At 45.0% G+C, this 24,962-nt stretch overlaps 1 protein-coding gene across 1 annotated transcript in view; it reads right to left on the reverse strand.

Moving 5' to 3' along the window:
* Positions 1 to 1,691: 1,691 nt before the first annotated feature.
* ttbk1a (tau tubulin kinase 1a) overlaps positions 1,692 to 24,962 on the reverse strand; it is a 47,320-nt gene continuing 24,049 nt past the window's right edge. The window contains exons 11-16 of the mRNA XM_071897180.2: positions 24,659 to 24,869; positions 24,249 to 24,421; positions 21,580 to 21,920; positions 19,424 to 19,605; positions 2,358 to 3,853; positions 1,692 to 2,103 (exon numbers count right to left, since the gene is read on the reverse strand). Of these exons, the coding sequence (XP_071753281.1) occupies positions 1,692 to 2,103; positions 2,358 to 3,853; positions 19,424 to 19,605; positions 21,580 to 21,920; positions 24,249 to 24,421; positions 24,659 to 24,869 (2,815 nt within the window). The remainder of the gene's footprint in view (positions 2,104 to 2,357; positions 3,854 to 19,423; positions 19,606 to 21,579; positions 21,921 to 24,248; positions 24,422 to 24,658; positions 24,870 to 24,962) is intronic.

A 24,962-nucleotide genomic window follows, 5' to 3' on the forward strand; every position in this document is an offset into this window, starting at 1 on the left:
CTGGTAGTGAGTGAGGTTGTAGGATGCAGTTGTCACCTAAGAGTCAGCTAACTTAGCTGGGTGGCTACAGGTAATGCCACTTGAGAATAAAAAAGTGAATCAGACATTTAGCTAGCTGTCCCTAACATGTTAAACAGCCAAAACTCACTTTCCGGCCAATACCACTGGAGTTTCAAGACAATAATCCTGTTTTAAAAGTCACCTATTGCCTCCATGATCACATTCTCCGTTCTCTTCAATTCATTCACTTTTTCTTAAAGAGTTGTTGTTGGTTGGACACCAGTTGCAGTGGAAAAGGACAGTCACGCTCCCAACACCCTAAAATTTAAGCTGTTTCTTCTTCACTCTGTGATCTTATGAACTGAACTCAGTACTCAGATTGCAGTATGAATCCTACGGGCTGATGTGTGATTGTGCCGCTCCAGACCTTAGCGTCACTATGAAGGATGGACTGATCTTTACAGCATGGACTTCTGTTCTTCTTCTGTTGGACCTCGGACTGGATTCTCATTAGACAAGAGAAAAGGATTTGCTTCATCAACATGGTTTAATCTGAATTTGTTGCTCTACAGTTGATTTTTCTGAGGCAAAAGCCACCTGGATAATATTTGGTACACTTTGAGTCCATTATGAGGCTCCACTGAAAAGCAGGAGAGAAAAAAATGAAAAGACAGTCTTCCACATGACCAAGACTTTACTTCATAGCTTAGTGCCCATCTACCCCATACAAACACAACATGGGCTCCAAAAACCAGCAAACCAATGCACTGTCAGAAGAATCAAGGCAGGTATAACTTCCTCTCATGGTTAACCCTGTTTTTCTCATGCGTAAAAAACAGGCGTAGTGCCAACACATCAGAACAGAAGGTTAAGGGCTTGAAATTTACACTTTGCTTTGCAAGATAAAAATAAAGATGTCTTTATGAGAAATGATTCTATTATATACAATTCAGAGCATAAACAAAATGAAACACCCAGAAAATAGAATGATTAAAGCATGCCCATTGTCACACCATAAGAAGGAGGCTGGCGATATTATTTGTGTTCACATCCAACCCTCCTCTTTACCAAATACCATAATAAGTAGAGGATATAGTTAGGAATCTCTTACCGTGTTAACATAGTTGGGGAGTTCATTAAAACCACTCAATTTAGATCTTTTTTGGCCTATGTGCCCCAATGGGAAGGGGAGAAGCATATCAAACTGCTGAAAGATTTTTGTACATGTTGTTTTCCCCCACTGATCCAAAGTGTTTGTGTTATACTTCACCATGCAATGTGAACGAAGCAGGATACTGTCAATGGAATAGTAATATAGCCGTGGACAGGTTGAGAGTGTGTGGTGAGAATCTCTGGAACTTGACTTCTTAGAGGTGATGATTATCTCCTTAATATAACGGAAAATCAGCTCCCAAACCCAAAACAGAGACTGACAGCAGACAATATCCATAGCACCATGGCAGCAACGCTCTTTACGACAGTCACTCAGATTATTGGAAGCCCATGAAGATAGTTCTGTATGCTGTCCTTGGAAAAGAGAGGTCTATATACATTAAATGATTTCAATCCAAGGAGGTCATCGTAACATCACAGTTTAACATGGAGTCAGGTGAGAACCTTTTGAGGCATAGCTTGTCTGGAGACTGATTAGATATATACACAAACATGTCTCAGTGATGAGTCTCTTTGTATTATCTAGCGGTTGCTGCCTTCTCCCTGGTGCTCGGTTTCCCCTTTGCAGGCCCGGCTGGTTTGGGCCTGGTTCTGACGGGCGTGGTACCAGAAGACGATTGGATGGTGGCGTCCTGCGAGGCGCTGCGCTGCATGGGCGTTGTAGTCCTGGGTGGTAGCATGGGGACAGTGGGGGCTCGGACCGAGAGGGGCTGCCTGGTTGGACATACTCTCTGAGGGGAGGGGCTATCAGTCCTGCAGTGGGAGGAGCTAAGGCTGCGTCGGGTTCCAAATATGACTCGCAGGGGCATTCGAGGGCTGCCGGCCTGGGCGGGGCCAGCAGAGGGGCGGGGACAAGAGGAGGAGGACCTGGGTGACAGAGGCTTGGGTTTTCGTTGGGTGCTGAGAGCGCTCAGTCCGATTTTCTGAAGCCTGAGAACAGAAGAATAAATTGAAGAGGTTATTTCTTTAATCAAATACATGTACAATATTACATCAAACTGCTTCAAAGTGAAAAAAAAAGTTTCCTTGCGGCTACCTATATACTCAGCAATGGATATTGCTTGCTGTTATATCTCATTGGAGACTGTGGCGGTTGTAAGACTGACACATCATGCTGTCAATCAAGTAAATAGTGACTAATTTATTAATAACTTCTTGTGCTTCTTCAATACAAAGAAACATACCCATTACTGAAGGATGATGCTCCTTTGTTAGTGCTCGGGCCTGGCAGGGAGAGAGGGGAAGGAGCGGCAGCAGCAAGCCCCCCTGAAGGCCTCTTTATGGGGGTGACGGGCCTGGGGATCTTGCTCCTCCACTCCTTGGAGCCCTGCTCCTCAGTTGGTTTGAGACGGGAGGTTCTCCTGGCCAGCGACTCGTCTGAGGTATGGGTGTCCTCCTCTGAGCCGGTGGTAGACAGAGTTTCTGAAGCCCTCCGTCGCTCCTCGTCTCCGGAGGACAACGAGGATGACGTCCCGGACAGCAGCCTCCTTCTCATCCAGCGGCCCTGCTGCTTCTGGACCAGCAGGCGGGCCAAGTCCAGCTGCCTGGCCCGCTGCTGGAGCCGAGCCCGAGCCGAGAGCGAGGAGGACTGCTCCGAGCCAGAGTCTTCTTCAGAGATCAGCACAGGGATCCGGCTTCTGATCCTGGGCTTGATGGCCATCTGTGGTTCTGCTCTGGTTCTCTGTGGCTTGGCGGCTTCTTCTTCACTGGATAATGGCTCCTTTTTGGGTTCCTCTGACGGATCTTTGTGTTCTTGAACCGGAGAGATGGCTTCTGGGAGAGGTTCCACAGACTGGGCCGGGACAGTCGACGGGCCGTTTTCAGTTTTTGGGCATTTGTCATCTGCTGGAGGCTGGTCCGGCAGAGACTCCTCTAGAGTTGCTGCTGTTGGAGTTTGTAACGCATCGCGTTGTTTGGATACTCCTGCCTTCTCATGGGTGTCATCCTCTACACAGGCCTCCTTAGTGACAGCCAAGACTTCCCGCTCGGTCTCCTTGACAGAATGACCGTTGGAAGACATGACATTAAGGTGTGATGTCTCTGCGATATGGATGAAAGTGCGCTCAACTTTGGTGAACGGCGGTGATGCCGGAGCGATAGGAGTGGACGGTCTCAGATCCGACCTGAGAGCCGGGGACAACCGGCCAGTCTCAGGGGGCTCAGGCTGGATCGCCTCCCCCACCAGGAAGCGGTCGTTGCGGGGAGTCAGTGCATACGGCGTGGCTAACTCGCCCTCTAGAACATTGTCACCGCCAGACGGGGACTTGCGGGTGTCTCCAGGTGAGAAGAGGACCAGGGTTTTGGAGGCGTCCTCCAGGTCAGGATCTGCATCGCCAGCCGAGGCAGGCTCCCTCTGGCCCCTCTGGTCCTCGGCCATGAGCGTGGAAGGCGCGGCGTCCTGGCTGCGTTCGGTGCTCTTCTGACTGGCCTCGCTGTTGGACTCGCTCTTCGTGACATCATCATCCCTCGGCCCGGGGAGTTCCGGGACGTCGTCCGGCGGCAGAGCGCCAAAGCTTCGGCGCTGAGGCAGGGTGCCGGTCAGCATGACGGTGAGGAAGTCGGCCCTCTTGGCCTGGAGCTGAGGAAGGATGTGGAAATGCTCCTTCTCGTCGCTCTGGCCCTTGGTCCGATAGTCCGGGGAGGGCGGCGACGGGGCGCTCTGCTCCGTGGGCGACAACACCTGGAAATGACGCAACAACAACCTTTATTTCCACTGCTGCAACTGAACCATCGCAAAACAAGATATAATGAAACTCTGAGCAATAAAACATTATGGAAGGAGTTTACCGATAAAGCTCTATAAACACATTTCACAACGCATTCACACAGCAGCTAGGAGACATTACAGCTCAGAGCCTTATCAACAGGAATGACAAATGACACCATGATGGTTTTTATTGCTTTATTCCAAAAGAAACAAACTGTGTTTATATTTTTAGGAGGGGAAAAGGGTGACTGAGACAGCAAAGACATTTCATACAACACGGTTTGTGTGTGTGTGTGTGTGTGTGTAAGCAACTTACAGTGCTTTCAATAACATTCCCGCTCTCAGTAAGAAAGACAACAGGAACTGAAGTATTTGCCCCCAAAACCATTTAATGTCATTTTGGTTGTACACAAGCTTTTCAAGATTGTCTAGATTACATACATTGATATAAAAGGCACAAAAATGCATTGCAGAGTTTATCCTTTGACAGCACGCAGTCTGATATCAGGTGATTTTCAAGTGTTTCCCTTCATAAAGATTTAACATACAGCCTGTACATACTAAAACCCACTAACTAGCATGCTATTAGAGATGAACTGCAAACCTAATTATTCTCTACATTTCTGTATATATGTACACGGTTATCGTTGATTTACAAAAAGTTTAAAATACATGCTTTACCTGTAAATTATACAAGCAGTACTGTACAATTACATAGTGATAGAAAAAAGCTTACATATATTGTACATGTGAAAGACACTCACGGATCACACTGGACAAACACTGCAAGCTCCTTGACTCAGTACTGGACTGGATCCTGCTCCGTCTCTTTACCTCCACTACAGAAACTCTCTGCTTTTATTGCAATTAATTATAAGAATCAACTACTTGTGACACATGGAGTGAATACATGTGATAGTTTGACCAAGAAGGTCCAGATGAATCTGAGGATGGTACGGCTGAATGTGATGCGTCACTGACAAGAATTGGAAGTGAAACAAAACCAACATGGAGACGCACAGGTGAGACGGTCACCATGACCCAGACGCAGAACGTTTCTTCTCTCTACAGACAAATTATTTATACAATATCACCCTGTTGTTCCATAAAGATCAGCACTGACATATCAAATTATCAAACTGTATCTAATAAATAAATAATAAAAAGCATTTGCGGGGGTCAGTATATTATTTTATACAGTTCTAGTATACGGTTCATGAGGTATTAATGTCATTTTCTGGCAGACTTTCATTATTTCTAGACAATTTTAAGAGAAATACATGAATTTTCTCATAGGACTAATGGTGCACACAACAACATCATGCCAACAGTTTCTGCTAACTCCTCACTCATCTAATTCTAAGGAAGAATTTGGGGGGATAAGGGCTTTTGAATGAACAGTACTGCGGGTGTGACGGTCAGGAGTTTCCTTCAAAACATATCGCCGCTGTCGAGTGAAAACCTCCAAAATGTCAACTTGACTACAAGACATTTTAAAGTTTTTCCAAAGGGGTTTGAAAGGGTTTTATAAGCCCATGGATAGTAGAATTGTCTCAACCCATAGAAGAAATGAAAACATGACAATTACCAAAACTGGAATTACAGGGTTTTCACATGACAACAGCGATATAAACTACATATCTATTAACCGTCACACCTGAATACTTTAGAGGCTACGCATCTACACATCAAAGAAATTTTTCCCCAACAGTAACAGTTCCTTTATAAGGAACAGGATATCTTCATTTTAGTTTTTCATCTGATATTCAAATAATTCTTTAGCTAGATGGTAGTCTTTTGGAAGAAGAGAACCGGAATAATTTTTTTTGGAAATCACTATACAAACTGCTGAAAATGTAGCCGCTAATACTGAAGAGGAGCTCCTTTTTAAATTCTCTTGGTCAAATCAGCTTCAACCAAACCAAGGACATTTAATTAAATTTTACATGACATGAAGGAGTTTTCTTGAGAGGAGAAGTATCTTCTGGTCGCCCCACACATGCTTGTCTTTAACGTTAGCGGTGAGTTAGTTTTGCTGCTGTACATATGGCTATTATCACCTGATCCAACACTACCATCAGGTCAAACAGCCATCTGACTCTCATAAAAAAACTGAATAGTCCTTAATTAGCATCATGTCTCATGACCACGAACACATAAAACACTGGATGTAAATGTACACAACGCTGCAGAACGAGAGATGTGATAGCAGACCGGTAAGATCTGGTGTTGAGGATTCTGTCACCATCAGGACCGAAAGGCGATCGCCGCTTCTATCGTTCAGACTCAGCGACAAACTCGTCCCGACAAACAAGAGAAACGACCAGAAACAACTCCGCTCTACTTCTGTGCCGCTTGGCAATTTGATCCGTGAGTATCCCCTCTAGCGATGTGTGAAGAAATATATACAAAAATCACAGACGTTTTACAGTCAGAGGTGTGTGTTCATTGTGTTGTTGTTGTGTTAATTACAGTACAGTACTGTATTCACCATGTTACAGTCAGAGGTGTGTGTCGTACAAACAGTAGATCTCATGCAAAGAGTGCTGACGGTCGGTAAACAGTCTTTTGGTACAATATACTGTAATTTATGCTGCAAATCAGTTTTAAAAGTCAAAGTGTTCTTAGAGTGAGTTCACTGACAGCTTCCTACCGCCGCTTGTTAACGAGTGTGGCACTGCTTTCATATCGACACGAGACAAAACATTGACGTGTATCGGTGACAATCTTGTACAGTAGATGAATCATTTTGCAGGCGTGCAAAATAAAGTTCAGAGTTAGCAGCTAGTCCACTTCATACATTCTCTGACAAGTGGCTGTAATGCTGTGCTAAATACAAAACTGGCAGGACGTCCCAAACTCCTGTAAGCAAGCAGCAGAAAACAATCAAACTATGGTTGTCCTCCTCAGATTAGAGCCATGAAGAGCCGCAGCGCTGAGGGCCGCCGCCGCCGCTCAGGCTGAGCTGATGTCTAATGCCTCTAATACGAGTTTAATGAAAGAGCAAGTGGTGCATATTTAGTTAATGTAGCCCTTTAACACATTGAGAAAGCAACCATTAAGCTTTCATTGCACAAAATGTCCATCTTAGCAAGCTATTTCAGCTGTTTTTCTAGTTTTTAGTCTTAAAATGTAATTTTTTTTTAAAAACAGGTGAGAAAAACCAGCCAGTGCAGTGAGATAATTCCATTTGCTTCCAATGCAAATCAACTTGGTTCAAAAGAATTTCATGAATCAAGAGCTATTTTCTTGATACTAATGGAGCGATCTTGTGTTAAGATAAAGAGAAACTGCACTGGGAACAAGTGCAAGTTTCTCACCCACTGCCAGAATTTTTCAGTTGTTCTACGAAAAATAACATTTTCAGACTGAATATGATGCTAAATGTCTCGTTAAGATGACGCGACATTTTTTGCAGGGTTGAATCACTTGAATCATGACACCACAGAAGAAGGCTGAACGGAACCAGCGGGGAAGACGGTTCGTCACCAAGCAGCTTCTCTGGGATTTTTTGGCAAAATCAGCATTTCCCTCGAAATATCAGAAATGCCTCTGATGATTCTAAACAATCATTTTACCACTAAGTCCCTCTCTGATCCTTTCACAAAACATCAGAAACCGTGCGATCAAAGCGGATTTTCACAACTGGGTTCTTGGATGTTGGATGCAAATAAACCACCAAAAATATTGCCTAGCAAAGTTTCAAGACATTTCCCAGAAAACAAGCTGTCACAACCCAAAAACTCAGAGGGCCTTTGAAAACGACAAGTTAAGTTAAAGGACTGGTTTCTGCTAGTATCAGGGTTAGATGTTGAGACATGGTAAGATACACTGCAAAAACTGACAAACTTAAGTTATTTTATCTTGTCTCCAGACTTATTTTAGGATTTTATTTTAGTGAAATCATCTTGCTGCACTGGCAGATAATTCTACTGGTTTCAACAAATTGTACTCTTCTTCTTTCAGGAGAATGTTTCAGGACATTTACTTGCTAAAAACGAAATTGTCTTGGAGAAAGTTTCTTGTTTCAAGTGTTTCTTCATTGTTTTATTACGATTTCTTGAAAGAAGAAGTCATATTGGCAAGTGAAATGTATTGATTATCTGTCAGTGCAGTGATACAGTTCAACCAAAAATATCATGAAATCACTGGACAGCTCGTCATTTTTTTTTGCAGTGATACGTTTCCTGACAGCAGAGACCAATAACACACAACGTCCAGCTTGTTTTCCACTAGTCAAGTAATTGTAAAGTGACGTCAAATTAAACTGAGCTCTGCACACTTCCATTAAAACAGACGCCGGCTACATCGACTGCAGGCCCTCACATCACACCTGTCTGCAGCTCTGTTCCTCATTGCTTGGGATGTGGAGAAAGTGTCGCGCTGTGCAGGGGAACGGGAAAGCCCTCGCTCTTCCTTCTCTACTGGATCCTTTAGATTATTATTATTATTTTTTTTTTAACATCTCACATTTTGCTTATTGCATCTGTGTTTTGCATCCATATTCTATAAGACCCTAGGCCCGGCCTGACCCTCCTCTCCTAGCTAGTCAGTGATAAAGTGCAACAGTAAAGTTCAGTAGTCGGGGAACGACGACGACGACGACGACGAAGGAAGAAGCACGATGGAGAAAGACCGAACGTCCAAACACATCACAGTCCAGATCGAGAAAAACCTCACAGAGTCCAGTGGAGGAGAGATTTCAATACGCAGTGAAGAGTGTCAGTGTTTTCCCAGCCCAGTTTACAACTTCTCCTCACGTGTCCGGAGAGAAGAAACCTAACATCAAACCTAACAACCGGCCTGCTGCTTCTCCTGGCTGGAGAAACACAACGACCCGAACCCGAACGCGACGGCCTCAACCTCCGATCTGATTCATCATTATTCCTAAAATCTTCTGAGGTCATCTATCTATCAAAAGAAAAAAAACACCAAACATGAACACTTGTTGATTGTATTCTTAGTCGACAGTCATTATGAATGAAACTCTCTGGAAGACCTTGATGTTCCTCTTCTCCAAACACCCTTCACTCATCAGACACACACACACACACACACACACACACACACACACACACACACACACACACACACACAGAGCACAATAAGCACAGCTGACATGAGGGCTGAGAAAAAGTTTGAATATTTGTGTTATCATGTGGTTCATACTGCATGACTACTACATACTGTGTGAGATCACCCCTCCCATAATCCCCTATGTCGTGCCCATCACTTCCAGAGGTCACAGCTGAGCCGCCCTATAGGCAGATCAGTCTCTGCGCCTAGAGCCCCGCCCCCCTTTAGGCCCCGCCCCCCAACCAATCTGTAAAATTGGTTAAACAAAATTGCGGAACACAGTTGAACGAAGACAGAGTCTCAGCATGAGCGCGCCCGGCCTCCCATCACCTTCTCTATCATTTACTATCATGTGATGCAGCAGACCGGTCAGCCAATCACAGGGCTCCTCAGACTGTCAATCAGTGCAAAGCAATTCACGGGCGATCGAACGGCAAGGTGTCGAAACTGAGGCACCGAGAGAGAGAGAGAGAGAGAGAGAGAGAGAGAGAGAGAGAGAGAGGAGAGAGAGAGAGAGAGAGAGAGAGAGAGAGAGAGAAAAGAGGATGTGCAGGCACAAATGAAACATGTTGTTGTGCTAAGCAGGAATACAGTGTGTGTAAAACAGTACAGTCTTCTTACATCGTGACTGTCGAAAAAACAGAAGTCTAACAGCTTTGTTGCCATGCCAACAGGCTTCTGTCAAAACTCCAAAACAACGGCTGATCTGTCTGCAGCGACCACAGAAGAAGAGCGCTGCATCGCTTATCGAACCTCGCTAAGACTCCACAAACCGCTCCAGAGAAACCTCACACTCCTCGTGGGTCAGGTGTTTGGGGGTCGTGGGTCAGGTGTTTGGGGGTCGTGGGTCAGGTGTTTGGGGGTCGTGGGTCAGGTGTTTGGGGGTCGTGGGTCAGGTGTTTGGGGGTCGTGGGTCAGGTGTTTGGGGGGTCGTGGGTCAGGTGTTTGGGGGTCGTGGGTCAGGTGTTTGGGGGTCGTGGGTCAGGTGTTTGGGGGCTCGTGGGTCAGGTGTTTGGGGGTCGTGGGTCAGGTGTTTGGGGGGTCGTGGGTCAGGTGTTTGGGGGCTCGTGGGTCAGGTGTTTGGGGGGTCGTGGGTCAGGTGTTTGGGGGTCGTGGGTCAGGTGTTTGGGGGTCGTGGGTCAGGTGTTTGGGGGCTCGTGGGTCAGGTGTTTGGGGGGTCGTGGGTCAGGTGTTTGGGGGTCGTGGGTCAGGTGTTTGGGGGTCGTGGGTCAGGTGTTTGGGGGTCGTGGGTCAGGTGTTTGGGGGTCGTGGGTCAGGTGTTTGGGCTCGTGGGCCAGGTGTCGGGACGATCGATCGGGGGAAACGCTGACTAAAGTCTTGGTGCAAAAACTGACCGCCGGGACGACCCGCATTCCTCGACGCTCGCTCCGTCATTTAGCAGGAAAAGAACAAAAAACAAACAAACGGCACAAACACTGTAAAGCCTAACAGTCTGCTAGCAGTCCCACTCCGGTGAAGCTTCCTCTCCGCAGAAACCAGAAGGAGACATGGAGCTTCTCGTCTCCTGCCTCCTGTCTCCTGTCTCCTGCCTCCTGCTTCCTGTCTCCTGCTTCCTGTCTCCTGCCTCCTGTCTCCTGTCTCCTGCCTCCTGCTTCCTGCCTCCTGTCTCCTGTCTCCTGCTTCCTGCCTCCTGTCTCCTGCCTCCTGTCTCCTGTCTCCTGTCTCCTGCCTCCTGCTTCCTGCCTCCTGTCTCCTGTCTCCTGCTTCCTGTCTCCTGTCTCTTGCCTCCTGCCTCCTGTCTCCTGTCTCCTGCCTCCTGCTTCCTGCCTCCTGTCTCCTGCCTCCTGTCTCCTGCCTCCTGCCTCCTGTCTCCTGCCTCCTGCTTCCTGCCTCCTGTCTCCTGCTTCCTGCCTCCTGTCTCCTGCCTCCTGCCTCCTGTCTCCTGCCTCCTGTCTCCTGCCTCCTGCCTCCTGTCTCCTGCCTCCTGTCTCCTGCCTCCTGTCTCCTGCCTCCTGCCTCCTGTCTCCTGCCTCCTGTCTCCTGCCTCCTGTCTCCTGCCTCCTGTCTCCTGCCTCCTGTCTCCTGCTTCCTGCCTCCTGTCTCCTGCCTCCTGTCTCCTGCCTCCTGCCTCCTGCTTCCTGCCTCCTGCTTCCTGCCTCCTGCCGTGTGCAGCATCAGGTTTGCAGAGATCAAGCTTCAAGAGTTTATTGCATGGAAGATATTTCCTGTTGTCAGCACTTTGCTCCTCTTCTTTTCCTCGGCACGGAAAGTAGTTGGTAGAGCTACGTGTGTGTGTGTGTGTGTGTTTCTTTACCAGCACAGCAGTGCTGCTGTGTGGCAGCAGTATGGCTTGTCATGTAACTGGTGTGTGTGTGGATATTAATTGACTATTAATGTGCTATGTGTGTGTTCATGTGTGTGTGTTTCAGGTACAGTGTGTGTGGTCATGTAAGTGTTCGTGTGTGTGTGTTTACGTAGGTATATTCATGTGTGATGTGCGCATACATGTGTGTTGCTGTATGAGTGTGTGTGTGTTGTGTGTTTCATATGTGATCATGTATGCATGTTCATGTATGTCTTCATGTATATATGTGTGATTATGTGTGTATTCATGTATATTTGTATTCATGTTTCTGCATGTTTCATGTATGTATATTTCTATATGTTTCTGTATGTTTCATGTAAGTTTCTATATGTCTCTGCATGTTTCTGCATGTTTCTGTATGTTTCTGTATGTTTGCTGTATGTTCCTGTATGTTTCTGTATGTTTCTGTATGTTTCTGTATGTTTGCTGTATGTTCCTGTATGTTTCTGTATGTCTGCTGCATGTTTCTGTATGTTTTCTGTATGTTTCATGTGTGTTTGTCCGGCAGCTCTCTCATGCAGCGAGCCTCTCAGCTGCTGTTCTTGTTCATGAGCTTGGCCAGCATCTGCTGCAGCTGTGTGCGGGAGACGTTGAGGACCGAGTGTCTGCTGCGCGGGCTGCCGGGCGCCGGCAGGGCGCCGTGGCGGCGGCGGGCCGAGGCGGTGGCGTGGGCGGGGCTGCTCTCTGCCGAGCGGCTCCTCTGGATGAAGCCTCCGCCTCCGTGGGGATACTGCTCCGTCTCCAGAGTGGAGGAGGAGAAGACGTAGGAGGCCAGCCTCCTCAGCTGATTGGGCCGCGGGTGGTGCCTGTCTTCCTCCAACTGCAAACAGACCAATCAGAGAAAGGGAGGGCGGGGATGTTAACAGCGAAGGCGGGAAAACCAACTCCAGCTATTAATAAAAATGAAAGTCGTTTTCCTACGGCTACGTCCGACACTCTGACGTGGCTTCCTGCCCTCGTCTCCTTCCCTCCCAAACGACTCAGAAGGATTAGACAGGAAAGAGCTGATTGGTCTCTCACGTGTCTAGAGCCTTCGGCTGATTGGCTAAAAGGCATTGAGGGAAGGAGCTGAGGAAGAGAAGCTGAGTGTTGGTGTAAATCTGACCTATGACCTCTCAGTCAAACAGGGAGAGGCACACTGTCTACTGTTACAGCTACTGTACATTGGGCTCGCCTTAATAGCAGAAGCTATTAAATACTGAACGAGAATATTTTACGAGACAGTACGCCCAATAGACTGTTAGCTGTGTGGGTTGCCAGATTGGTCAGACTAGCATCCCTCTAGCTGGAAAAGGGCGCTGAAAATATTTCCCCCACAATGCACTTAAAGGACACAAGTCACCAGCACAAGCACTGCACATATCTCACTAGTCTACAACACCTTGACCCTGGAGAACTGACAGTTTGAGTTTTTAAAGATGTTTGTAAGAAATTACCATTGGAAATGCAAAAACAGGGAACACAAAAGAGATGGAGTCATCAAGCACACAAAACACAGACACACGACGAAGGAAAAGGGGGAAATATGGCTGAACAGAACAAAGGAGGAGTTTGGAACAGAAACTCATTGAGAAAACAGAGGTAAAGGACTATCCTAAACTGTGCTTACCCCAAAACACCACTTTATTTCTTCTTGTGTTGTTCCAATGGCACCCTCGCTCTTTCTCTGTCTCCTCAGGTGAGTGAAACTTGACATACTGTACTTTTAAGCGATAGGTTGGGCAAAGGCAGCAGTTATGTCAAGGGGAAAAGAATTGGAGAGGAAAGAGAGTGGCAGTCCTCGGTGGCTGGTGTGATCGCAGGACTTTCTGCAGCTCTCGTCGGCAACAAATCAAGAAGAGCGGAGCGGAGCGGGGGAAACCGACAGCTCGCTAAAATATTACTGCGGCTAAAAACGGGTTTCTAGACTCTAACTGAGGTTCAGCTTCGATTCATTTTTACAGCAGGTCCTCAAACAGTGATAAGGCTTTAAGAGCAGCTGGATAGACAGTGATTGATAGATATTACATTGCAGATTAATTAAAATATCAGTAGTAATGTGAGTGAGGATCCAGCTCTCCTATAAACAGCACAGATGTTGAGTAGCATGTTTATAATGAGTGCTATGGAAACAAATGATGTGTAGAAGCTGTCAGCCCTTCTAGTGTCGTCAAAGGTATTTATATTCTTAATGATAGCTAGGCTGTCATATATATATAGATGTATATATGCAGCAGCAGTTAAAGGTCATATGAGAAGAGTCATACATTCATGAAAGAAGTGTAACTGCAGCCAGCGACACCTGGCAACTACAGACCTGCTAACATCACCTTCCTACGGCATGATACTCGTCATTTTGGTACTTTTACACCAAAATCATTTGGTTAAGCAGTGAGATGTGTTGGTGTTGAATCCCTTTGAGTGAGTCATGCCTTGTTGTCAGAGAGATGAACAGAGTTGCACATCTCTAAATGGATTTAAAGAGTAGCTAAACCTCAAACCCAACTCTGTGTAAAGTCTGACATCTAAAGGTAAAAAGCAATTGCCATCTGCTATTGGCTGATCTTTGGTGCCAGGTGATGTCATCTTCTATAGAGTACAACAGGTGGTGACATCATGGTACCAAAGACCAGCCAATAGCAGATGGACATTTCAGCAGCATGCCTTTTACCGTTAGATGTCAGGCTTTACACAGATTTGGGTTTGGGGTTCAGTTCTTCTTTAATAAGACATTGGACCGGAGTTTATCTGTTTTCTATGGCAGCATCATTTTCAACAGGATGATGCTGCCGTCCAGTGACATCATCCGACCCGCACACAGCACGGTGAACTGGGTTCAGTCTCTAGAAGCCAGTGCAACAGTCAGCTGGCTTCACAGACCTAAAGGTGTCTATCTCGACAAACCGGTCTTATGAAGCTGGTTACCGACTCGCTCCGTCAACGCGGGACTTTCCAATCCAGCTATGAGCGTGTTCGCATAAAAGAGGCGGAGTTTGTTACAAATAGCTGATCACATGCAACATGATCAGATCCAGAGGCGCGTATTTAAAGAGCTAAACTAACTAAACCCCAAACCCAAATCTGTGTAAAGCCTAATGGTAGAAAGCATGCTACTGAAATGGCCATCTGCTATTGGCTGATCTTTGGCGCCAGATGATGTCACCTAGGCTTGGGTGATAGCCAAAATGTAATATTGTAATATTGCGATACTGTCCCGTCAAAATATTGCAATATACGATATTATCGCGAACGCCGATAATATTGTATTATATTTATATTATATATTGTATTGTAATATTTTGACATATATTTTTTGTATTATATAACAATAAGCCTAATGTCACCTTCTATAGAGTACAACAGGTGGTGACATCACCCGGCACCAAAGACCAGCCAATAGCAGATGGACATTTCAGCAGCATGCTTTTTACCGTTAGATGGCTTTACACAGATTTGGGTTTGGGGTTTAGTTCTTCTTTAAGATGAAACTTTATTGATCCCTGTAGGAAATCAGGTCATTGCTGCAGCAAAAGTAATATGATTCAGCGGGGCAAAGGAAATAGAATATAAGCAAACAACTAGAATATAAAACAAAGCAATACAAATTTTAGAAAATAAAAAAATAAACAATAAAATCAGTAGACTATAAATAATTGTGGGGTTATGCAAACACATACTGCCGACAATTTCAACATGTTAAGTAGAGAAGAAAGAAATTGATTACTAACATTTATTATGTTAGTAATAAGTATATAGTGTTATATTACACTATTATAATGAAAACATCTGAGCAATACTATAACACTGTGAAAGCAAAAAAGTAACTCTGCTGCCAAGGATAGAGAGGATTGCAGATAGGGTAAATGCGTAAATGAATAGGCTTATCACTGCCTGTCATTAAGACACAGTGGAAATATTTTCCATTGATATAATATTGTGTCACACTGAGGCTGTGAAAAGATTTCTATTCACAAAGTCACCTCATGTTCCCCATGCAGGGCTGCAGCGATGAAATACAGGTGCCAAACACTAATGTCAGCACTTAATATGCAACAGTAAATTTCATGCATTTTTTATAACTACAGTCAGCTAATGTAAGTTACATGCTATTTGTTAGAAGCTCTCTTTTATAGAGGCAGAGTGGGTAAACGGTCTGGAAACACTACAAACATTTATTATATCTCTGATGTAATAAATCATCGTGGAAAGCAAAGTGGTTCAGCTGCTCTCTAAACACCGCCGGCCTTCTTACTATCTGTTCATTCAGCAGAATCCACCTGCAGGCTACAGCTGTTTTTATTACTTGTCTCATTCATTTAAAATCCAGTGTTTTTGCTCATATCTGGGTTTTGTAAATGGAATTTCTGCAATAAAGGTTATTTTAATAAAGGCTGTCCTCTAGGAGTGGTGATGCCATTTCTCCAGACAGTTAATTGGCTTTTTATACGTTTGGGTCCGGTAGCCTGAACTTAACCTGCTCTGTGCAGCCTCAGTTACCATGGTGACCAAACCTGCTATAAAGTGAGCCCGAAATGCCAGGTGAAGCCCAGAGTCAGCTCGCTAACCCGCTGATCCTGCTGTGTGAGGCTGAACCTGACAGGCTGGATTTGTCTTTCTGAATCACAAGGATATCTGACAATCCCACAATGCTTCAGTATAGACAGAAGATGTGACATCTAATATAATGCTGATATCTAAAAAAATAATAAATATAATGAAACATTTAGTAGCAGTTGCAGAAAAGGTATTTGAGCCTCTAGTTCAGCAATACTTTAAACATGTTCCAGCTCCTGTCAGATCTCTCTGCTGGATCTTAATGGATCTTCAGCTTTGGCTGAAATCTGCGTCACATGTTAGATGTGACAAAAATATTTTCAGCTAAAAATGATAAATGCCCCCCAACTACCAACATAATTCAAATTGATGATGATCTAATTTACCAATTCACCTCCAAGCTAGTTTTCTTATTCAACACAACATGAAGGGCATCAATAACAAAAAGCACACAGCAGCAGGAGGATAATATATATTTTTTAAATCTGTTATGCTTGCTCAGGACTTTTTCATCCTGTCATTAAACTCTACACACCCTGCCTCAGTCCTGTGAAGCAGGATCAGGCCACAACCCAAAGGCCATTGAGACTCACTGCAAAGAACTAAAGTGAATTGTGCATAAATTAAAACCAGTGTTTAGCAAGTTTTAGCTTAGCAAATGGTCAATAACTCCATTATATACATTATATATTCCTATCCAAACCATATATTTTCAGGTCACTGGACAACCAAATCTTAAGCCAGAGACGCATTGTTTTCAACAGCCAAACGCCACTCGAGGCGTCCAACGGAGTTACGGTAAAGCCACATCCGCAAGCGATTCGCCAAGCGGCCGATTCACGTCCATCGTTGGGATAACTTGAGATGCAAACCGAGCTTGTGAGGCGGTGAAAAAGTTGAGCTCGAATCAATGAAATGCAAACGAGCGCGATGGTGGCAGCGCGACATTCGAGGCAGCGCAGGAACTAGGCTACGTACAGGAGGGAAATGACTAGATCTTCACGGCACTGTCATCTGAATCCGTCGCTCACTATTGCGGCTCCGCCATCGAACCGCCTTGACGCTTCGCCCTGAACCTGGAGCGTCAACAGAGAGCGGCACGGCTGCTTTTCTTGTTTTCCAGAGCCGCAGTGCAAAAGGAAAAATGCTAAATAATGATTTTCCAGGAGGCGATTAATTGATTCATTTGTATTGTGCAGTCAAATATTAACAAGACGTTGCTGGATTTTGTTAATTAGCACCATGTGGCAGCTCGTGCAGTCTGCTAGTTTGTAAAGTTTTATAGAACAGAGAGACTACTGTATATACACTGAGAAAAAAAGGTACAGAGTTGCAGCTTTTGCCACTCAAAACGGTTCAGCCGCAGTGACAGAAGGAACAAGTCTGTACCTTGTTTTCTGACAGTGTTTCTGACAAGTTATAGAGTTTATGTGACGTTAACACACAGGCTGTTACCCACACCGCAGCGGCAAAGTGCAAACACCAGAGCTCTGGTGTTGATGCTTCAAACTCCACCTGCAGTGAAACATAGAAGCGTCAAATGAAGCATCCAGTACGCTTGGGCCTTAACGGTCTGGCAGCTGTATTGATTATATTTATATGATTTTATATTTTTACTTATTTCATACTAAGGGCCAGTTCTTCAGAATACACTGGGGCAAAGGGGCTGTAATGATGGACAGGAGAAGTCACATATTTCTCGGTATATGAGCTATGCCTTGATGGCTCCCATTCACAGCTCTTTGGTAAATATCACCATGAGGGAAAGACAGAAAAAGATGCTCTTTATCCCACTTCTTTACCGGCACTCTTTTACTGTAAATGTCCGCTGGTCCATCATCCCAAACAGACGTGAACACAGGCTTGGTGTGTAAAAGCACAAACACCAAAACTGTGTTGAATTATGGACAAAGACCTGGATCCCAGCTACCTGCCAAGGTCACCACTAAGGATTTCACTGCGGTAGTAATGTGCCTGTGTGTGTGTGTGTGTGTGTGTGTGTGTGTGTGTGTATGTGTGTGATCAGCATTATACCACGTGGTGAAATTTATGTCATAGTTGGTCATTTCGATAAAGTCTAACGTCTCACAGAACATGAGAAAAATACAGCAATACAATATAACATGAGGCAAACAGATGAAAACATCACCAACGTCCTTACATTAAAACATCATCACTGCGTGTAATTAATACAGTACATGTTCTACATCTGCTGCAGTAATAATGCTGTTTCCCATTCATACCTTAGAGTTAAAACAATGGTCCAAACCAAAAGTCATGGGGCAAAACCAAACGGATGGAAAAGAGATCAACTCTGGTCAACTGACATGGAAAAGACGGCGGCACCATTCTCATAGCGTGATGTTAAAAACTCTCTTGGTTTACATGTCACAGGCAGTCATGGAAGAATCAAACTCAACATTGGGATGTTTGAAGCAGAAGGTAATATAAGAGTGAACGTACTAGTAAATGAGAGCTACTTCATATTGTCTGCATGACTTAACATTTAACGCCCTTACTGACTGTCAGAAGTAGAATGAAGTAAATATTCAGTCTAATCTATTATAGCAGCTTGAATCTGGCAGTGAGGTAATTAAACAGCATGACTGCGTATGACGGCGGTTGGGTTTCATCACTTAGGGGGCGATCACAGAGAGAAGCTTTGCTACATACGCAACGCTCGCAAAACCTTTGTTTTCCAGTGGTACCATGCACTCCACTCTTGAGACGCACTTCATGTTTTTCTGGCGGTTTTTAAGCGAGCATAAGAGTTAAAATACTCGCTGGTCTAAGGCACATACCGTGTAACGTCCTGGGTCGAATCCAGACCATCCCCCCCTCTCTCCCAACCTTTCCTGTCTCTCTGCACTAGCATCTGTCTGATAAAGGCAAAAATGGCCAAAAAATAATCTTAAAAAAAAAAGTTAAAATATTTGAAACTTTTTGGTGCAAGGCGCGGAGTCGCACTGCTCGTCAATATCACACTTGGGCCAAACCCAATCAAGCAAAAGGTGGGCTTTCCTTTACCACTTCCTTCCTGTTTTGATGTCGTTTGTAGTTTGTTGTGAGAGGAAAGTAGGATTGGAAGCGTCTATCATCCAGACACAATTTGTGGAAGGGTTAGGGTTATTTCATGAACCTAAACGTCCACCTTTTGGTAGAAATTACTTCCTTCTTGCAACCGTGAGAGCTCGACGTCTGCTTCAACCCATTTCTTTTTAATTGATCACATTCGATCGGCCGGTTGCGTACTGAGCTGTTCTATCCGACCGCGCTGTAGCGACGCTTCTCGGTGTGATCGCCGGCTCAGAGAGGCCGAGCTGCAGGACGGTGCCACCGTAAAGCTGCAGGTAAATTCCTCCAGGAGTCTACCTGCCTGTCATTACTTTGACATCTTTAAGGTGCATGTTAATGGACAGCCAAGCACGGCAGCCGCTGTACAGCTCCTCCTTTACAACACATGGATTGGTGAGATGACTGTAGCCAAAGTGCAGGTAGTTGTATCACAGCGGTGAAGCTGTACAGCAGCCGTCCACCCCAGTCATCTGTCCACCAATATGCCAGGAGAGAGCTGGGCTCTCCTGTGATTGGCTGGCTGGGTCTCTTACCGGTCTTTGAGGTCCAATGGGGTCCGACTCTCTCCGGCGGGGGCGTCCCGGCGGCAGCGAGTGACAGGGCGACTGGGCGGGGCTACCGCTGCTCTTCCTAGACGCCTCCTCCTCCGTCAGTGTCAGCATCCCTCGACTGCTGTCCCTGGTGTGGGTCTTTGGCCGAACCACCAGCTCCCCGGCTGCAGACAAACAAGCTTTTAACCAGAGTTCAACTGACTGAAAGCCAATACTGAAGCTGATATTTTTGGACCGAAGCTGCCAGGAGGTCGGTTGGCAGAGTTTGACAAGTTCAACGAAGTTAACAAAAGTTAAGCAAACTGAAACACCAACATGATGTCGGCAGGCGTGGCTCGTCCAGCGGAGGCCTCAAACAGGAAGGTGTTCAGGCTACGTTAGCTTAGCTTAGTTAGTTTAGTCGTTTGTTCTGTTTGTCTAGTTTTGACTGCTACATCGATATTGGAAATAATGCTCACATTAACATAGTTTGTCAATAATATTCAGTTAACTATTAGTAATATGGTCTTGTCCATATTGGTTAGCATTCTTTTCTCAAATTCTTTGTGGGGCTTAAAGCGTTAGCTAGGATTGAGAAATTGGAGGAAGAGCTGAAGTATTTATTCTACTTTCGGGGGCAGCCATATTTGATTTACACCATACTCAGGGTGGGACACACAATGTGGAAGACAGCGAGGCAGATTTAACCAATGGCTGACTCACTCTTTGGACACCAAAATTGTCCTCAATCAGGGGGACATGATATCGAACACCAGTGGTTCACCTATCGATAATGTTAGCAGCCGGCTGCATCATGTTGTTCATGTTATATTCATCCCCAAACCAACCAGTTTCACAGTGTAAGTTGTAGCCTACAGCTGCTTTTAACAGTATCAGCTTTAACCCTAAAGTCACCTACTGTTAGCTAGCAGACACAGCTAGCATGAACAATTTGGCTGTCAAAGAAACACCACTAAGGATGCGAAGCGTAACATTGGGATTACTAATACTACAGATCAAGACTGTAAATGCTGTCAATTAATAAGATAAATATAACTACTAATATGAATGTAACTACCAATATGAAGTTGGTAACTGCTAACATTAGCTAACATTATGGATGAACCACTGAGCAGGTTTTATCTCCAACAACATGGATGTTCCCAAATTCCTCATTCCAGTTGCTGTAGCCTTTCATTTGGACCTTCGGCCTCCAGCTTCGCTCATCATTCAAGGACAATTTGTATATTTTGAATTCTTGAATATTCAAGAATATTCTTGTATATTCTTGAATTCTTAAGAACCTGAATGACCCAGCTAGGAGTTTTTGGGGATGAAAGAAATGGTCAAATTTAAGTGTTTTCTCTAGAGCTGTGTTGACATGGAGAAAATCCTTGTGATGTAATTTGATGTTTTTCTCCCTTAAACTCATTCCAGGTTTTCGGATAACTCCGACACCATCTCCTGTAATAGAGTCCAGAATGCCAATAAAAAATTCCTCCTGTAATACATATTAACAGTTATTACATATTAAGAGGGCATTTCAGATACCTCTTCAAAAACAGTGGTTTTATCCAGTAAATGGCCTTTCTGGTCTTTCAAACCTTGGTGAATGGGTACAAAGAGACTCAACCTTGACATCAGAGGAAAATAACAGCTATTCAAATCCATTTCCCCAAGGCATACTGTGTACCAGCACAAAATATTGGCTATGGGAAGTTTCAATCCAAAAATGTCAAACCCTAATTGCCGTACTGCTGTCTCATAGACATTTTTACTGATTATTACAGCAACAACAAGCAACAACAGGCAACCAACTAGGATCCCATGGAAACTGTTGAACCATTGGCTGTCTGGGATCTTCAGGGTCGTGCAGAGGACACAAGGCTGTGGTTGGGATCAAACCTGAGACCTTCTGATTACAGGACGGTAGTTAGATAGATAGATAGATAGATAGAAAAGAATTCTTTACAGCACCATAAAAGGTTCTATGTAGAACCCTTTCAGCATGTTGCTATAATAGACATTTCTTGTAGTTTGGTGGTTTGGTGGTTCTTTAGAGCACCATAAAGAGTTCTGTTGTGGCATTAGGCCTGAAGAACCATTTTCTGGTGCTCTATAGAACCCTTTTCGTCGAGAGTGTAGACAGCAGCTCGTACCTCCCGCCCGGAGCCTCCTCCTCTCCTCCTGCTCCTCCAGGGGGCGGAGCTCCTCGGGCTCCTCGTCCGTGGTTCCCGACGTGGTTGGCTGGAAGTCACGGAGCTCCGTCTCTTTATCGATGATCACCCACTCCTTGCTGTCGAAGTCCTCCTCCTCGGCCAATGGGACGGAGCGGATGAAGGCGTTGCTGTGCGCCTCCTGGTCGACGGACGCCACTGACGCCTCCTGACGACCGCTCGCCTGGCGGTCGCCGCGGCAACCGGGATCGACAGACAGCATCTGAGCTGGCTGGGAGGAGTAGACATGACGAGACGGAGAACCGAGGATGTCCATCCTAGACCTGACACATACACACACACAGAAACACAAACACACACACACACACACACACACACACAGAAACACAGTCACAGAAACACAAACACACACACACACACACACATAGGGTTTGCATTAGATGACATAGTAGTGACATTGTGAAACAGTATTGTTATCGAACAATGATATGAAGAGATTAATCTGAGGAGTTGAGAAAAATGGGTTTGTACTTTTGGTCGATTCTCCAGAAACTCTACAGGAAAGTGAGAGAGAAATTGACAGAGAGTGTTGTAAGATACAAAATGTTTTAGTTTTGCTAATAAAAAAAAAAAGGTTAGTTACACTGAAAACACTGTACTCCAATGAAATAACTATGAAATCTTCATTGTCCTAAGTAATAATATAATAATAAAGTAATAACCCAAATTCCCAAAGAAAGACAAGATCATCCAAAAAATCGAAGATATGCTTTTGTCAGCAAGAACGATTTATGATTGTGCAAACATGATGACCGGGCAGAAAACACAGACTGATCACATCAATGCAGGTCCAGCATTTTCTGGGACATTATGAGACAGGTGATACAGTGCATGAAGAAAGTCTGGTTGTTTTCAAGATGAAAGATACAACCAGGGAGACGATGTTTCAAACAAGCCAATGGACTTTCCCAGAGAAAAAACACCAGAGAAACTTGCGTCCAGTAAGACAGAGAAACACAAAGGCTTCGTTGCCCTTCTGTGTGAGCAAGTAAACCAGCCAGTCTTAAACTTCTGTGTTTTGCAAGAAGCATTTTGCGTTGGTAGTCCACACTGTGAACATCATGAGCTTCGAAAGAGCGTTTAAGGTCCTGGGAAGTATTGACTATCGAGGAAAAATTGCTGCTTTTGCTGCCTGCTTGATGAGGCAAGAACATTTCTGGAAATGAAAGAAAATGAAAACTCAGTGACACTGAATGTCTTGGGAAGTTTCCCTACCTGGTTGACATTTCCAATCATTGGAACCAGCTCATTCTGAAAAATACAAGGCACTGGAAACGCAGTCTTGTCACTGCAGCAGGAAATGTTTTCATTTCAATCAAAGTCGGAGCTTGAAAGTTGCTGTCAGTTGCTCTTCGAAACACTGTGAGCATTCACAGAGGATTGCTTAGGGCTCCCACTCATCACTTCAGCCAGTTTATCACCTTCACACCGGAGCTTTTGGTGTCCTTGAAAGCTTGTTTTGGCAGACTTCCACAGGTATGGCAGTTTGTTCAAATTCATCACCCATCCTCAAGAGTGTCCTTTGATGAACATCGACTGAGTCTTATCCCTGACATTTTCATTGGAGATTTGGAGCTTGAAGTTGCAGAATTCAAAGCATCAGATAAGTAAGTGTCAAAATTTGGCATTTTGGATGCTAAACTAGAAAGCCTTGTTTGTCAGCAGGCACAGTCAGCAAAGGAACAGAGGTGGGTCGAGAAAACTTCAAGGTGAAGCTCATGCTGAAAACTTGGAATGAACGTCCATCCAGCTGAAGCACAATCCAAAGCATCAGTGTGGCTTTGCTGATGATGTTTGGTTCTACCTTCTTACATCTCAACATCAAATCCAACCTGAAGAGAGCCTGAACGCAGCATCAAACTGAAACTGACCAGTTATGTCTGAGATTACCAAGACATCCACAAAAGCATACGACAACACAAGACTGATTCATGTAATAGTCAATTGTCAATTATGTGCTTCTTTGAAATTTTGTGGTGTCAAACCACAAACCAGCAATATCAGTTAAAAAGGAACATAAGCACTACTGTAGTCTACAGTAAAACAAACTACAGTGTTATTGCCGCTTGTTTGTAACTCTTTCTGGTGTTTGGTCTCACTGTGGTTTGTCACTCTGAAACTTTCTAATGATTTTCTAGTGTTTGGTTTGTACCCCTGAAACTTTCTAGTGATTTCTGTTGTTTCGTGTCACCATGGTTTGTTACTCTGAAACGTTCTCTGTTTTCTGGTGTTTTGAGTCACCATGGTTTGTTACTCTGAAACGTTCTCTGTTTTCTGGTGTTTTGAGTCACCATGGTTTGTCACTCTGAAACGTTCTCTGTTTTCTGGTGTTTTGAGTCACCATGGTTTGTTACTCTGAAACGTTCTCTGTTTTCTGGTGTTTTGAGTTACCATGGTTTGTTACTCTGAAACGTTCTCTGTTTTCTGGTGTTTTGAGTCACCATGGTTTGTTACTCTGAAACGTTCTCTGTTTTCTGTTGTTTCGTGTCACCATGGTTTGTTACTCTGAAACGTTCTCTGTTTTCTGGTGTTTTGAGTCACCATGGTCTGTTACTCTGAAACGTTCTCTGTTTTCTGGTGTTTTGAGTCACCTCTGTCCGAAGCCGTCGGCCCGGCCCTCCGCGGCAGACAGGCGGTCAGACTCGGGGCTGTTGACCCGGTGGTATCGTAGCGACCGGACCGGACCGCTAGGCGACTCCGGGGGTCCGCCTCGACCCGGCGACACCGGACACGCCCCCCGACCCGCCTCTTCGTCCTGAGCCCCCTGAGGGAGGAAGTGAGGTTTAAGACAGGAAGTAATGTTTACTGCTCCAGCATGGAGCTGGAAGTTGAGGATTCATAACCAAACGAGTGGTGGAAGGGAAGTGTTTCCATGGTTACTACTATCTACTTAGGCACTATGTCAGCATACAGGCCAACAGATAAATATTAAACGCTTCATATCTTCTCATCCATTCAAATATCCATCCATCCATGCTGTATTGTGTCTGTCAGTGCAGACCTTGCTCAGGCTGATCCTGAGTCTGTTGCGGTTGAAGTCGGTATCCTCCCAGGCTTCGCCCGGCTCCCCAGGGTGCTGGGTGCTCTGCTCCGCGGGGGGGCGGCTGGGTGGGGCCGGGGGGGCGTTCTCCTGGTCGCTGAGATGTTCGTCCTGCAGAACGTCGTCTGTGTTCTCCCTCTGAAGATCTCCAGGAACCGGCGTCACGATGGCTCTGGGAACAGACAACAGGGCTTCAGGAGTGCTGATACCAATGCCAATATTTTTTAAACAATTTTCAGTTAATTGCATGAGGTAGTCTTCATAT

This window comes from Centroberyx gerrardi, chromosome 3 (assembly GCF_048128805.1).
Source record: "Centroberyx gerrardi isolate f3 chromosome 3, fCenGer3.hap1.cur.20231027, whole genome shotgun sequence".
Classification (NCBI taxonomy): Eukaryota; Metazoa; Chordata; class Actinopteri; order Beryciformes; family Berycidae; genus Centroberyx; species Centroberyx gerrardi.